Source organism: Neodiprion fabricii, chromosome 4, assembly GCF_021155785.1.
Source record: "Neodiprion fabricii isolate iyNeoFabr1 chromosome 4, iyNeoFabr1.1, whole genome shotgun sequence".
In the NCBI taxonomy this organism is placed as follows: Eukaryota; Metazoa; Arthropoda; class Insecta; order Hymenoptera; family Diprionidae; genus Neodiprion; species Neodiprion fabricii.
The window spans coordinates 25,900,923-25,914,438 of NC_060242.1; the positions used below are offsets into that span (position 1 = coordinate 25,900,923).

Genomic DNA, 13,516 nt, shown 5'->3' on the forward strand with positions numbered 1-13,516 from the left:
CTGTCAGCTGATATTCCGTTAGACGGTGAACCGCTGAGATACGTAGACAAATGACTACCCTAACCACGCTTAAACAAAATAACAGTAAACGACATCGGGCTAGTCAACAAATTCGGCTAACTGCAAATCGTTGATTTTACAAAGTAAATTGTGGCAGAATATCGATAGCGTAAGCGTTAATATTTCACTAGTTTATTGAGAGCATGTCTTCGTCAATGACGGTTGTCGTCAAGAAACGGGAACGCACACAGAATTGGATACCCGAAGAAAAAAACGCCCTGTTTTCTCTTATAAAACTCCACGCACGAGCCATTGAGAACAAGAAAATTGACGCTACGGCATCCGCCATGAAAACCCTTGCCTGGCAGCAAATTCACTCCGTTTTTCGGGGTAGATTTTCAACGGACAGAGATATCGTCAGAATGCGTGAACAGTGGCGGCGTATGAAGGCGCAGGCCAGACTCGAAATTTACTCCTTCGCCGAAAAGGTCTGTGTATGTGTATACCTACTTGAAATTGTAATGATTTCAAAACAAAAACATGATGAAACGAAGACACGTATCAAGAGTGCAGCTGAAGCTAATCAAGTTGCACTTAATTTGAAAACTTCCCGTGACTCAGAAATCAGAGTTTAGATACTGAATTTCAACTGTGAATACCTGTATTATTAACAACAGAGCAATATTGTTGTTCTACTGCCTTTTCAACACAAAATTCATGTATAAGGTTTGAATTTTGAATTTTGATTAGAATTTTTTACAAACCGTCTTACGCATATTTTTTTCTTGAGCTCGTTAATTGCTGAGAAACATCAGTCTTGAACTCCAATTAGACATTTACAAGTAAATTATTATATCATTCGTGTGAACCAAGTAAAAATGGTCACACAAATAATAATTAATGAACAAATGGCATCAAATTATCAATGTTAGATGTTCATACGTGCATATTGATAAGATCGGAATCGAACAAACTTGGACAAATATATAATAGATCTACACGCCGTGAAGACTAGAACTCAAGAAATCATCCTGTTTCTTCTTTTTCGTCTTCTTCCTTTTTTTCTCCTTCATTCCTTGCCTTTTCTTTTTGTCACCGTACATTCTAAATTGTGTAGATAACTCTCTCTCTCACTTGTTTCACTCACTTTCGCGTCAAAATCCAGAATTTTATTTAATTTTGGTGCCGCTTATACTATAATACTTATACTACTGACACGGGTTGGCGGCGCAACTTCCAACAGGTTCGCACACTTGGACCGGAAGAAGCGTCGAAGAATCAGCCCTCGACTCTTTCGATCGAAGTATGGCGATTGATGGAAAGATCGAGAAACCATAACGACGAAACTGGATTGTCGAACGGCAGTGATCGAGATGAGAAGGCTGTTAGACCAGAAGGTTTTGAAAAACTGCTAGACAACATGACAAATTCATCAACCCCGACAGTATCGGTGCACGAAATGAAAGTCGAAGCCAACAGCGATGGATTTAATGAACACAATGATGAACAGCCGAGAAACTCGACAGAGCAATTATTCCAACAGCCGAAAAGCGAAAATGGACAATTGGAGACAACGGCAACAAATCGAAAGAGGACCAAGATGAACGAGGATTCATTCATGGATATCGAACAAGGTGAATATTTCTACATGTTTCGAATATTTTATGGAAGATTTTTTTTCAAGAAGAACATATATCTGATATGAAAACTTTTGCAAATTGAAATTTTCGAAAATTATATATTTTTGAAGTTGGTAATTTCGTAACTTTCATCGGTCGCTGTACATCTATGAACTGACTTCACGGATCTAAGTGATTCGAAGCAGAATATATGTTTCTCGTACAGAAAGTTCTTCAAGCTAACACAATAAAAATTACCGTTTTGTACAACAATTCAGGTTGTTTTTTTCACCGAAGTTTACAATTATGTCTATAAAACAGTCGATTATTGATACATAATACGTTGCCTTGAAGGACTTTTAGAATGAAAAGCAATTTTCCGGAGATGCCAGTGAATTTTCGATGTTTCAGAGATTCCTTTTGAAATTTAACTGTCACGTGGTTCAGATTTTCAGTTGAATTTTAACGTCTCCGATACCTTTTTTCATTACGAACATCACTACTCTGAAATGCTTCTCTTGTATTTATACCGTATAAAATGTGAAAAAAATGTGTTCAAAGACCAAGAAAAAACACTTCAAGCTGCCTCCTCATGCCTTTAGTTTTCATAACACCAAACCCATTCACTAACTTCGGAAATATCGATGTCCGCGTAATGTGAAACTTGAAGAGGTGGGCCAACAAGTGTCCGAGTACGCTGCTCCAATTTCGACCAAGGTTTTCAATTTATCTATTTTTTTCTTAACCAGGTGGGAGTGGAGAATGCAGCAGTGATGTGTTTTCTCAGTTTTATCAAGAGTGCCAGCACAGCGATGTGCAGAAAGCAATTTGGATTTTCGAAGCGACGCAGCAACAGCACAACTTGAAACTTGAAATGCTCCATCTCGAGCTGCAAAGAGCTGAACTTCAAAGACAGGCTGCTCTTAATGAGCTCAAAATTTCGGAGCTCAAAAAACATCTGATCGAAAATCAAGCTGCTAAATTTCACAGGTAAATTCGTACATCTGGAATGAATACACGAGACGTTGCGCGATCGTGTCTCACAATTTCTGGTTTTTTTTAACTAAGTGCTTATCTCGTAAATATTTTTCATAAAAAAATTTCAATCATAGTGCCTGCCATGGACTCAATGCATATACTGTGAAATATCTTTTTTATTTGCTTTTGCCTGTAGACTGTATTGTACATGAAGTTTCTGATACTAGCTAGTTTGAACAATTTCTGTTATTAATTCTCTATCGCATATAATATAAACAAAATAGTTATCAGTTTTGGATTTGGCCTGAAATGATTTTTGATCGAAGAATTTTTGAGAATTTCTTTGGGAAATTTCACAAATGGCGTTTGTTTTGACTTTAAAAATTTAGAAAAAAAAAAAAATGGTCGGATATAAAAATCTCATATAATTCAGGAGTGCTGTTTAGAATTATGACAATCGTATAAAAAATTATGGACAAAATTAAAGCTGGTGAGGGAAAGTTACATGTTGAGTTGACGTGGAATATAACTTATGTAAGTAATGACACTTCTATTGTTATACAACTATATAATATCAAATTTGACGTTCACCAACTACATAAGACTATTAAAATAAAATACTATATTTATTCCTCACTAGCTCTTCCAAATCATAATTTTTCGCCCTGTAATTAATTGCAAGTGTTTCACCCCCTTTGGAGCTACTTTTCGCACCTTATTTTGTTAATGTTGATCACGTAAGATTCGCCAGACAATTTTTTGCGAGTGAATTCTCGAATGTTATAAAATAATACTCAGAAATTATACACAGCTGTGAATACAGGCTAGCACAGCCATAACACCTGCAGGTAAGTCAAAGCTGTGACAGTTGAGTATTTAATATATTGTACATATTCCCTTGAATATTCATGAAATTTTAAATTTTTGGGAGCTGAAAACCCTTCGTTGTCTACACTAATCGAGGAAGTTCGAAATTTGTGCGTCAAGAATCCCTTGCCAAAATAATTCACACGTATCACCGAAATAATTTGAAAGATTTAGTTTGCCTTGCACCCCTGAATCAAATTTGCGATAAAGAAAGAAATTGTGAACTCAAAATAGCATAACTGTACAAAAATTGCAATTGCTACAAAAATCGGGGTTACTTGCATAAGTATAAATCGAATCGCGTAGAGACCGACCATAAGACTGACTTGTCTTCATGCTTTTACGAAGCTTCATTGACGATCTAATTGTAAACTTAAAATATTTTCAATATATCGAGTAGGTGACGATCTACCAACAACCTTACAGAATATTTTTGGAGTCAAAAATTCAAAGATTGTACTGAAAGTCATGCCGTTTTTACACATTACGAAGGTATATAAGGATTGGTAATCTTATGTAAAGTAAAGGCATAGTAAGGAGAGTCAAAAAAGACCGGCGGGAAATTGCAGTATTTTGCTTTGCCGACTCGATTTAATATTCGAATCTCACAAGATGGGTCGGTAAGTGCAGAGCAATAGAATTACCTACGGATCCACCCAGACGGTGGAAATATTAGCTCAGAGCTGAAGGTCTTTATATATCATCAGTCAACGGATTCGGTGGTTCGATTTCTGAATACATGGTACAATTTTCATGTTTTTGCTTATTGTCATCGTAGCCTGCAGTGCTGCCACCGCTTATGACGGGTAATTTTGTAACCAACGGTCGTGTCCAGTTCGTGGACATTCCTCGGCAGTCAGTATTCTTCCTTCGCTCATAACCCGCGTTTCGAACATAATTTTATAAATCTGTGAAAATTCATCGTAGTGTTGCACAGTGTTTCTGAATTCCTGATCGAACATGCAGCGTATACCAACCGTCTTATCGCGGAACATGGCGTTCCTCAGGTACCGAAAAATACACAATATTTTATTATGATTACCGTACCAAAGATCGACAGATCGAAATTATTCTCCCGGCACAACGGTGCGTAACCGGCTCACCCTGCGCTATTTTCGCTGCTCTAGCTCTTTAGCCGTCTGCTACTAGTTGCTGGCTGATTGTCAAGCAATTTACGCTACGGAATGCAAAACTTGTGCACATACGTTGCTCGTTTGTCGCAATGCTCGACAAGACAGACAGTTTCGTTAATGATAAATCGAATCACATGCATAATCCGTAGTCAACTCAAATTTATAGTATTACATAACCCAGTCATCCAAATAAAGCAGGTATAACGACCTTACGCAACCCAATGAAAAATGCATGTACGTAGGTGTGTATTTACCCGACACCTACCAAAATGCGTCACCCCCAAGTGCGTTGTTGGTAGAATTTATTTGCGTCCTATTGCAGACAAAGTACGTCGTTGGCCAGAAGTGGTGGGGGCCAAACCCAGACTAGGCATACTCCAAGTGTATGGTGATTTATTAACCCTTCGAGTCTGACACACTCTTCGGTTCAAAATAAAAAATTTTGTTTCAACTGGTGAACATTTCTTTGGGTTAAAATACACGAAGACCGGGAGTTTTGAAACAGTTTGTTTTCCGATATCTGTAGCCAAGTAGATATACTGTATAATATACTTTGTCAAATTTTTTGAGAATTTTCTGATCGAAATATACAAACATATTCAATAAATAGCCATTACCCTACCGTGTCAAGTATACCCATCACTAAAGAATTAATAAACTGCATGCAATTATCCACGTAGGCTATCATCCCTCGTTACAAGATTTTCCACGATGATTGTATCCTGCTATTTTTTCAGCCACATGAGAATGTCTGGTGAACCAGGTAGTGGCGCAGGAAAGGGTGGTGGTGGCGGTGGCAGCATCAGGGAAGCTGGTGGAAGTTTTGGCAAGATGGAAGCAGCACGCGAAGACCAATACTTCTACAATCAGGTATAACGCTAGCATAGGATAGGATAGCTGTTTAAGCAGTCCTCAACACTATTCTTCATTAACTTGAGAAATGAAAAGTTAGTAGGAGTTTGTCAAGTTGAAATAAATTCAGAGTTTTGTAACCTTGAAATGATTATAAAAGAAATAAGATTGCAAAAAGTGAACATATTCTTTTATTGGTTACATTTTCTTGCAAGCAATGAACCTAAAATGAAAAAATAACAGCTCTTCCTAAAAAAAAGATGAAAATTATTCTTAACGTTGATGTGGTGATCTTCAACCTTTTATGTCACTATCAATGTTTGATTTTATAAAATTAATGACTTTTTAAGATATATTTCATGATACTCCTATTAACTGAGCAAAATTTTTTTTCTCAACCTTGTCATTATGTTTCAACAATTAGTTTATGCAATTGTTGCAAAATTGACTGATAGATATGTTGATTGTTTCCATGGAGACACTGCTTGGAATGAATAGAAAAAATATATATTTTACTATTGCTGAATTATGTTAGCAAAGATACTTCGAAGCTGTCTCAAATAATTTGATGAATGACTTGAACTTTTGGAATGGCAAAACCAAATAACAAAGTTGAAGTCAGTAATGTTGACGTAACGAAAGATCCAACAAAAAATTTATATATTTCAACTCTCGCATTAATTTGAAAGAGTTGAGTTTGCAAACCGTGAATGTGTTTTTCCTTATTATGCCTCACCAAATGTTATATAATCCCAAAATTGGGCAGTAAGCAGACTTTTTATAATTGCAACATTGTATAAATGTTACAAAATTCATTTTCACAAGATATATGTGAGTAATTACCAAGATCAAAAAGTTGAATTTCAATAGCCAACATAAGAGGTTGCGTCATATTTGTATTCCATAGGATAATTCTCACGCACTTTAATATGCAGTCACTGAATTTTCTTTTTCTGTTCTAGCAAAAGGAGCAGTTGAAAAATCTGCGTGACGGTCTTCATGATGAGATCTCTTTTCACGAGGAACAGATAAAGCGTCATCAGGAGGCCATAGAGCGCCACAAGGCTCGAATTGGAAAGATGGAGAAGTAAAAATGTATGCAGGATTTGACGAATAGCTGAACCGCCATACATCAAATTAAATCATTGTATTTTTAATGTCAATGATAGTCAATGACATCTTGAATGGAATTTTTTTTTTTAAACTATTAAATCTTTAAATATTATGTAGAAATAAAGTATACAGCTTTTCATAGTTAAAAAAGTTGTACGAACTCATATTTCATCATCCAAAACTATGTTGTAATTAAGCTTTGAGCTATTGCACACTTGGCATACTAGCTCCCAGCTTTAACTGAACTAATTTAACGATGCAATTCTTTTCTATTTCTAATATTTTTGGTTTTGTAAGTTCCAATTGCTAGTATAATACTATCTGTATCAGGTTTTATCACATTGTCACGTTATAAAAATGGGAATTCCACTTGTTACATATGGGTCTGACTTTCTTTCATTTTGTACGACATTGCTTCGGTAGCCTAAATACTGTAAAAATGCATTTCAAAAATCATTGTCAGGCAGATATGCAATACCGCTTTGAACTATTTTACTTCAAAGTACACTCGCGTAACTTTACGAGCGTACAAAATAAAAATGATCGTTGAATACGCGGATATTCTTTGCAAAGTAAAAAAAAATTAAATTCATTTCGAAAAACAACTGAAACTTCTTATCCCTGTTAAGGTGTTAACAGTGATGAATATCAATTGAAAATGACTCTAACCCAAGTTCAAATCTCGACAATACGAGTCGAATAATATTAACCTCAGTCAACGACGCATCTGATAAATAATCTGCTAACGTTATAGGGGTTTGTCATAATATCGCCACGGACCTACCCTATCATAGTCACGCATTATCGAACTTCTGCCGACACGAGAGCTTCGCCGTAAATCCGCACAGGTGGCACTACCGGTGGCAAGATGGCGCGTAATACAGAAGAAGCGGGGACGACCGTCGCGCCCTCAGTGTCGTAGGATTCATTGATCAGTGTGGTGTGTTCGCATTGTTGCTCTCGAGTTTTGGTGGTTTTTCGGTTGTATTTGATTAGTTTTGTATTTAACGAAATAAAGTGAAACTCTCGGGCTCAGTCCAGGGCCCTCCCCCTCCCTCGCGAAGGAATAAACAAAAATGCACCCAAGGATATACCTGTTTCTGGCGTTCGGAGGCGTTATTTTATCGGGATGCAACGCTGCTGCATCAGAGGTAAGTGAACGTCTGTCACTTTTCATTTTCCCTCGGTCTTCACCCCGTCTAGTCTCTCGCATCCCGAGTCATTCCACTCGAAGCATTTCGATTCATTTCTCATCACGAATAATACCTGCGAAGCTTACCTCGCTCGTCCGTGTTCGTTGAATATTTTTTCGACACCTTTCATCCCTACGAGCAGTTCGAAAACTGGCTAACGCGGCAGACGACGTGATCAATTGACCGACCCTCGCGTTACGGGGGAAAATGCATCGCTTATATACGGATGCGGCTCTAGGAAATCTCCGCGAGAACGGAGAACCATGTGTGACGGACGCGTCCTATAAGCGGAGCGACGAACCTCCCCGCCAACCCCCTCGTGCCCTCTGATGCCTGGTAAAGACCCGATGACGGGATATTACATCGCGTAAGCAGAGTCGATTTAATTCAATACAATCCTGGTCTACGTCCCCGTGATTGAAAACTGGCAGAAATTGATAACAACGATAGCGAACGGCCATGGTTAAATGATAATATATGCTCGATTGTAAAAACAAACGAATAAGGAACGAGGAAACGCGCGTTCGAGATGTAAACAATTGCGTCAATGAAACACCGGGGAGAGATGTTTGCAATCTGGAAAAACCGGGAGGAAGGTCAAGAAAGTCAGGGAGCTTGATTACAAAAGTCGCATTTCAGATCTGAATATCCGGTAATCCTAGTTTCTTTCTTTCTGACTTTTTCATATCGAAGCTACATTACCGCGACGGAAAATGATTTCTGGGAAATGCTTGCGCTAAATCATTCATATTTACTCGACAAATTACAAATCTTTTTATATCTCACTTGAGGCTGTTTATGGACTGTACAAACGATGGGTTTTGTATTTAACTATTTTAAATTACATATAATGTGGAGAGCGATGAATTTTGTAAACTGCGTTTTGCACGAACTCTGTTGATGCACTGTTAGAAATGTGGTGTTATATGTAACAACGAAAATATTCTATAGAAGTTCACACCATTTTGGTGTTGATTTTAAAACCACTTGGTGTCAAGAATCGAACGATTTACATCGATGATGTTTAATTTTACACTAATCAGTGTGGGCTTTTATTGACACCGTTATTTTTCTCACAGTGTGAACGGTAGCGTTTTATCAAAACCGAAAATATGTTCCATGTCTGCACGTGCAAATTGCAATATGGCACAACAAAAAACTCGACGTTTTTAACCGCGATGTTCAAAGAAACGAATAAAAGTGAATTGTATATTTTTTCACACATTTCATTACGAGGTTTAAATTCGTAACGTTGACTTGAGGAAAATTTTTCATGTTAATCGCCTCTTTGATGCAGTCAACTGTAAACGAAGCTTGAAATTAGGAATTTGACCAAGCAAAGCCTGTCACTTATATTTTGTGAGACGTAGTTGTTAGTTTGCTATGCTTCGATATTTTAACTTTATACACTTAAACCTCGTAAAATAACCCATTCTTAGTTTGTATTTGTATTAGTAGTTTGTATATTTGCGTACCAATGAAAGATGGTTTTGTTTCTATTACTTTTTCACCATGGGAGAAAAAATGTTACGAAAACGTTATGGGTTATAAAATAAATAAATGACGGTTGTATCAGACCAGATTAGACTCGCCAGAAAATTGCGGTAACTTCCGTAAATATTAAAGAATTTCGTTATTCTATTAAAGGGAAGTTTCCTACTTGACTGCCGTCAAGGAATATATTTCCAGCCAGCTACATAAGCGTTCGGAAACGCGCGTATACAAGAATGCATCGTTGCATAATCCATTTTTCAGAACATATTACATTCCGATCATGATTTTTACCTCAGTTATGGTGTTGCTGTAGCTTCTGACTAATTAGGAAAACACGGAATCGCAAAGTGGTCACGAAATTTATGGAAAGGACAAAACATTTTGTAATTAGTGAGGGAATTTTATAGTGGCATGATAGAAAAGTAGAGACTAGACAAGAACAATATTTTCCCTCACGTGCTCAATTTCATGACCCTTAAATATATGGATACACGGATTTTTGAAAACTGATTAGTTCGGAGTTTTATTTATTCGATACTCCAATTCGTACTACTAGTTGGAATTTTACCCAAGAGAAATTCATAATTTGGTGAAGGAAAATTGGGGAATTTAAGAAAAAATATTTATAGTGAGTATTATTGAAAACCTTGAATTTGCAATCGCACAGAACGGTACTTTTTATGCAGACTATAATAATAAAGCAAAATACTTGACTAGAAATAGGACAAAAAGTTGATAATCTGTTTGCAATTCGTTCATGTGGAAAAGTGCCTCCGAATTTTATAAATTTTGACAATCAGAAAATGTTCCAGGTGGGTGAGCGAACATGAGTTAAAGAACACAAATGATTATACAAAAGGGTCGAGAAGTGCTCTTGCAAACGAGTGAACATCATACATCATACATAGTATTAAAGTTGGAAACCATAGTTTGGATGTTCGGATGTTCAGAAAGTGACGTCACCCAAAATTTTTTTTCTCTCGACGTCATCGATCTGTAGTAATCGTAACGACCAAAATCAGCTAGCCGAATTCCTCAGTCTCGAAACAATCGCGCAGTAAAGCGGACGGATAAGAATCGCGCTCGGCAGATTTCGAGTACCGGGTTCTCTCTCTACCTCCTGGACCCTGCTCTGCGGGTCCGCTACCCGGTGAAACTTGACTACCAGAACAAGCGCTCCGTAGTTCTGGCCGTCCAGGTCCTTGACCTGGTGATTTTTTTTAACCTTCAGGTCTAATTTTTCGTAGTTCTGGCTGTCCAGGTCCTCCACCTGGTGGATTTTGACATCCAGGAAAAGCGCCCTGTAGTTCTGGCTGTCCAGGTTCTTGACCTGATGACTTTTGACCTTCTGAACTAATTTTTAAGTTTACAAGTTTCATCATTGAAGACGTCATGTTTTGTACCATCAAACCGATATGCTTGCTTCAGATAACATTTTGAATTGGAAAAGAAAACCGAACGACCAGGATCAACAAACTGCGATTGGAGAGTAGTTCGAAATAATACAACAACGAATTTGTTTTTCCATTTACACATCTTGCAATTCATTCGCCATCGTTTAGAAGTTAGTGTAATCAATGAATCACGTACGTACTTGGTATACTAACAGGTAAAAGCGATGAACTTGTTTAATGTCGTCAAAATCCTAGTAAAAGATGGAATTTCCAGTCAGTCAAATTTTTCTTTCTTTCGATACTTAAAGTGCGTTTTTGGCACAGGGGCTAAAGAGGCGAGGGGCAATTATTCATAAAAAACTATAAGGATGCAAGCAAAGTCTTTCGGTGTAATATTCGATGGAACAGACTTTCATCACGCGCGTGATGATTGCTTTACGTAAATCATGGATGGGGGGATATTCGTCTTGCTCGCGAGGGTTGCGGACACGAAGACACCCCTCACGTGATTCACTCGGTTTTTGCATAGGGTGCAAAGTGCGTGTGTTAGTGCCTGTGAGAGGTGATTCGTTCGTTGGCTGGTTTGGCAGTGGCGTATTTATAAAAACGTAGATCTGGCGTACAAACCAAACACGAAAGTATCCAAATAAAAATGTGTTACAACGACGAAGGTTGAAAGTAAATAGCTACCAAGGTCGATCGATTTGAATTCAATTTAAGTTTCGTTTCTTCACGTTTTTTCAACTACACAAAGTCCGCTCATCAACAAGAATCTTAGGTACGAGTGATTTTGTTCGTTCCAAAGTTAATTCTTAACAAATTGACCGAGATCGATTTTCATCGTCGGTCTTCAATTTGTGTAATAAAACCAATTTACGCAAGACGGTATAGGCTGTGATTAACGAACTTATGTTTCAATAAAAAAAAGCATATTGAGACGTTATTTTAAATTTATTTCTGGTTATCTCCTCAGAGTATCCCCCGTACTTATACCTACGAAACTAGCCCTGCTATTAATCCATAACAAAGAAACAACACGAGCATGGCATTTCAAACAAGAAAACAATAAAAAGATATCTTTGTAAGGTCATTAATATGAACAGATTTTTTTTTCAAGTCGAATTTGCAGTGTTTTTTTTTTCACAATGATTTTATTTCAAAGAAGAGACATACTTCTCACATACAATTCAATTTATATTAATCAAATTGGGACCCACCTTTGAAACCCTGATTTTCATATTCAACTGTTTCATAATTCTTTCACTCGACTGTACGTCTGCAGAGATGCAGCCTTAAGCGGTTGGGCCAACCCACATGGAATAGTATAAGATTCAATGGGAACGATTGTCGTACTAATGTGAGGGATCCCTCTCGCCAGAAGCCCACGCCGACTGTAATTACACCATTTTAACCTCGCTAATGCCGGATCTTCGCCGCTATAACGAAATTGCGTTTGTATCTCCTCAATCGCTGGCTTGTCGCGGCGACGCGGTGTACTTAGACTGGGAATTATAGAGAAAGGAAAAAGAAGAAGAGGACAGACGGAGAGAAAGCGAGAGAAGAAGAGTTGGAAGGAAATTCATATATCTTTTCAATTACCTGCGACCTCCTTGCCCCGCGATTCCGATTCCCTGTAGGTGTAATTATATTTCACTTGTATAAGTTTGCAGGGAATTGGACTGCGAGAATTTTTTTTTTCCCGTTATACAACCTCGCCAACTCGCCTATATCCATGCATTAATTCTTTTACTTTTTTCTTCATATATTTTTCTCGTTACTCGCCCCTTTGTGGATTTCCGTACTTTCAATTAATCGCAAGACTTGTTCGTTCTACGACCCACTCCAAAGTTTCCCTCATCAATCGCATAATGTCAAGTGCAACGTGCAGTGCGGTGCGCCAGAACTAACAATATGCAAGGGCGAGTTCAGCCCTGCACAACCTGCAGCTCGACTCGACTCGATCGATAAAAACGAAGAGCGTATAACTCGTGAATATAATTATAACGACCGGAGCCCTCGCAATGAATTTTTGTTTGAAGTTAATCGTTCATTTCCGTTCACAGATTCTTCACCCATGTTTGCTTCGCGCGTTTCTTCATCCAGCAGCCAGCCAAATTATCCTCCCTGAACGCTGTCAACTGTATAACAAACTACGATATGATGTCGTATTACGATGTACAAAAAACATGTGTATCAAAGCTGTAAGATCATGTCGAGAAATACGATGAGATGTTTGAGGTATTTCGTGTAGCGTCCATTACGCAGATAAAGAAAGAGAAGAAAGATATCCTTTACAGTTTCTTGGGTGAGGTAAAAAGAACTTATCCCTGCTGCACGTCGGGTCCTCGTTGACCCTCCTCGGTGTCGCGGATCGATTGCTCGTCGCAAACCTTTCTAACAGTGTAAATATGTGCTCGATCTCGTAGCTAAGTTGTGTCCGCAGCCACGGCTTATCCCGTAACTTCTCTATGCTTTTCAAATCTTTTTTTTTTTTTTTCAAGAGGATGAAAATACTTCGAGCAATTTGAGTTTGAGGGCTTTTATTATTTATAGTTGCAAGAACATTTTTGAATTTTTCAATAGAGATTAATAACGAAATAGCAGCATGGCGGAAAATTCTACCGTTTTTTTTTTAAATTAGTCGTACAGCAAAAAATGGTGAAATGAAGCCAAAAATTTCAGTGAACCCGATGGGACATTTTTTTTTCCGAACTGATTAGTATATCATGGACATCTATTAGACGAAAACTGTAATAGCGGACTTGCAGAAATCAGAAATTTTTTATGGTGTGGTTTGATTCATACGCTAAAATATTGATTAATAGTTAATAAAATAACCAAATCTCACTGATTTCGTGTTCAGTGACAGTAAA

General features: G+C 37.7%; 4 protein-coding genes across 7 annotated transcripts in view; 3 read left to right on the forward strand and 1 right to left on the reverse strand.

Annotated features, from left to right (window-relative positions):
• The window catches only part of LOC124181471 (heparan-sulfate 6-O-sulfotransferase 1), a 520,983-nt gene that overhangs the window by 94,922 nt on the left and 412,545 nt on the right, over positions 1 to 13,516 (reverse strand). The gene's annotated exons all lie outside the window — the stretch shown is intronic.
• LOC124181483 lies at positions 33 to 2,665 on the forward strand. The gene is made up of 3 exons (XM_046568104.1): positions 33 to 488; positions 1,244 to 1,634; positions 2,369 to 2,665. The coding sequence occupies exons 1-3, from the start codon at positions 204 to 206 to the stop codon at positions 2,611 to 2,613; spliced, it is 921 nt and encodes a 306-aa protein (XP_046424060.1). The 5' UTR covers positions 33 to 203; the 3' UTR covers positions 2,614 to 2,665.
• On the forward strand, positions 4,310 to 6,935 carry LOC124181497 (ATPase inhibitor mai-2, mitochondrial-like). Of its 3 annotated transcripts, none has more exons than XM_046568130.1 (4): positions 4,811 to 4,839; positions 4,920 to 4,985; positions 5,335 to 5,467; positions 6,412 to 6,935. In XM_046568130.1, exons 1-4 carry the CDS (start codon positions 4,826 to 4,828, stop codon positions 6,538 to 6,540), a joined length of 342 nt encoding a protein of 113 aa, XP_046424086.1. In that variant the 5' UTR covers positions 4,811 to 4,825; the 3' UTR covers positions 6,541 to 6,935. The 3 variants fall into 3 exon arrangements, with proteins under 3 accessions (XP_046424088.1, XP_046424086.1, XP_046424087.1); XM_046568131.1 differs by having other exon boundaries at positions 4,815 to 4,839; positions 4,920 to 4,980; XM_046568132.1 differs by lacking the exons at positions 4,811 to 4,839; positions 4,920 to 4,985 and adding an exon at positions 4,310 to 4,471.
• The window catches only part of LOC124181487 (syndecan), a 98,969-nt gene continuing 92,922 nt past the window's right edge, over positions 7,470 to 13,516 (forward strand). For both annotated transcript variants that reach the window (XM_046568108.1, XM_046568109.1), the window contains exon 1: positions 7,470 to 7,713. In XM_046568108.1, the coding sequence (XP_046424064.1) occupies positions 7,639 to 7,713 (75 nt within the window). In that variant the 5' untranslated portion in view covers positions 7,470 to 7,638. The remainder of the gene's footprint in view (positions 7,714 to 13,516) is intronic.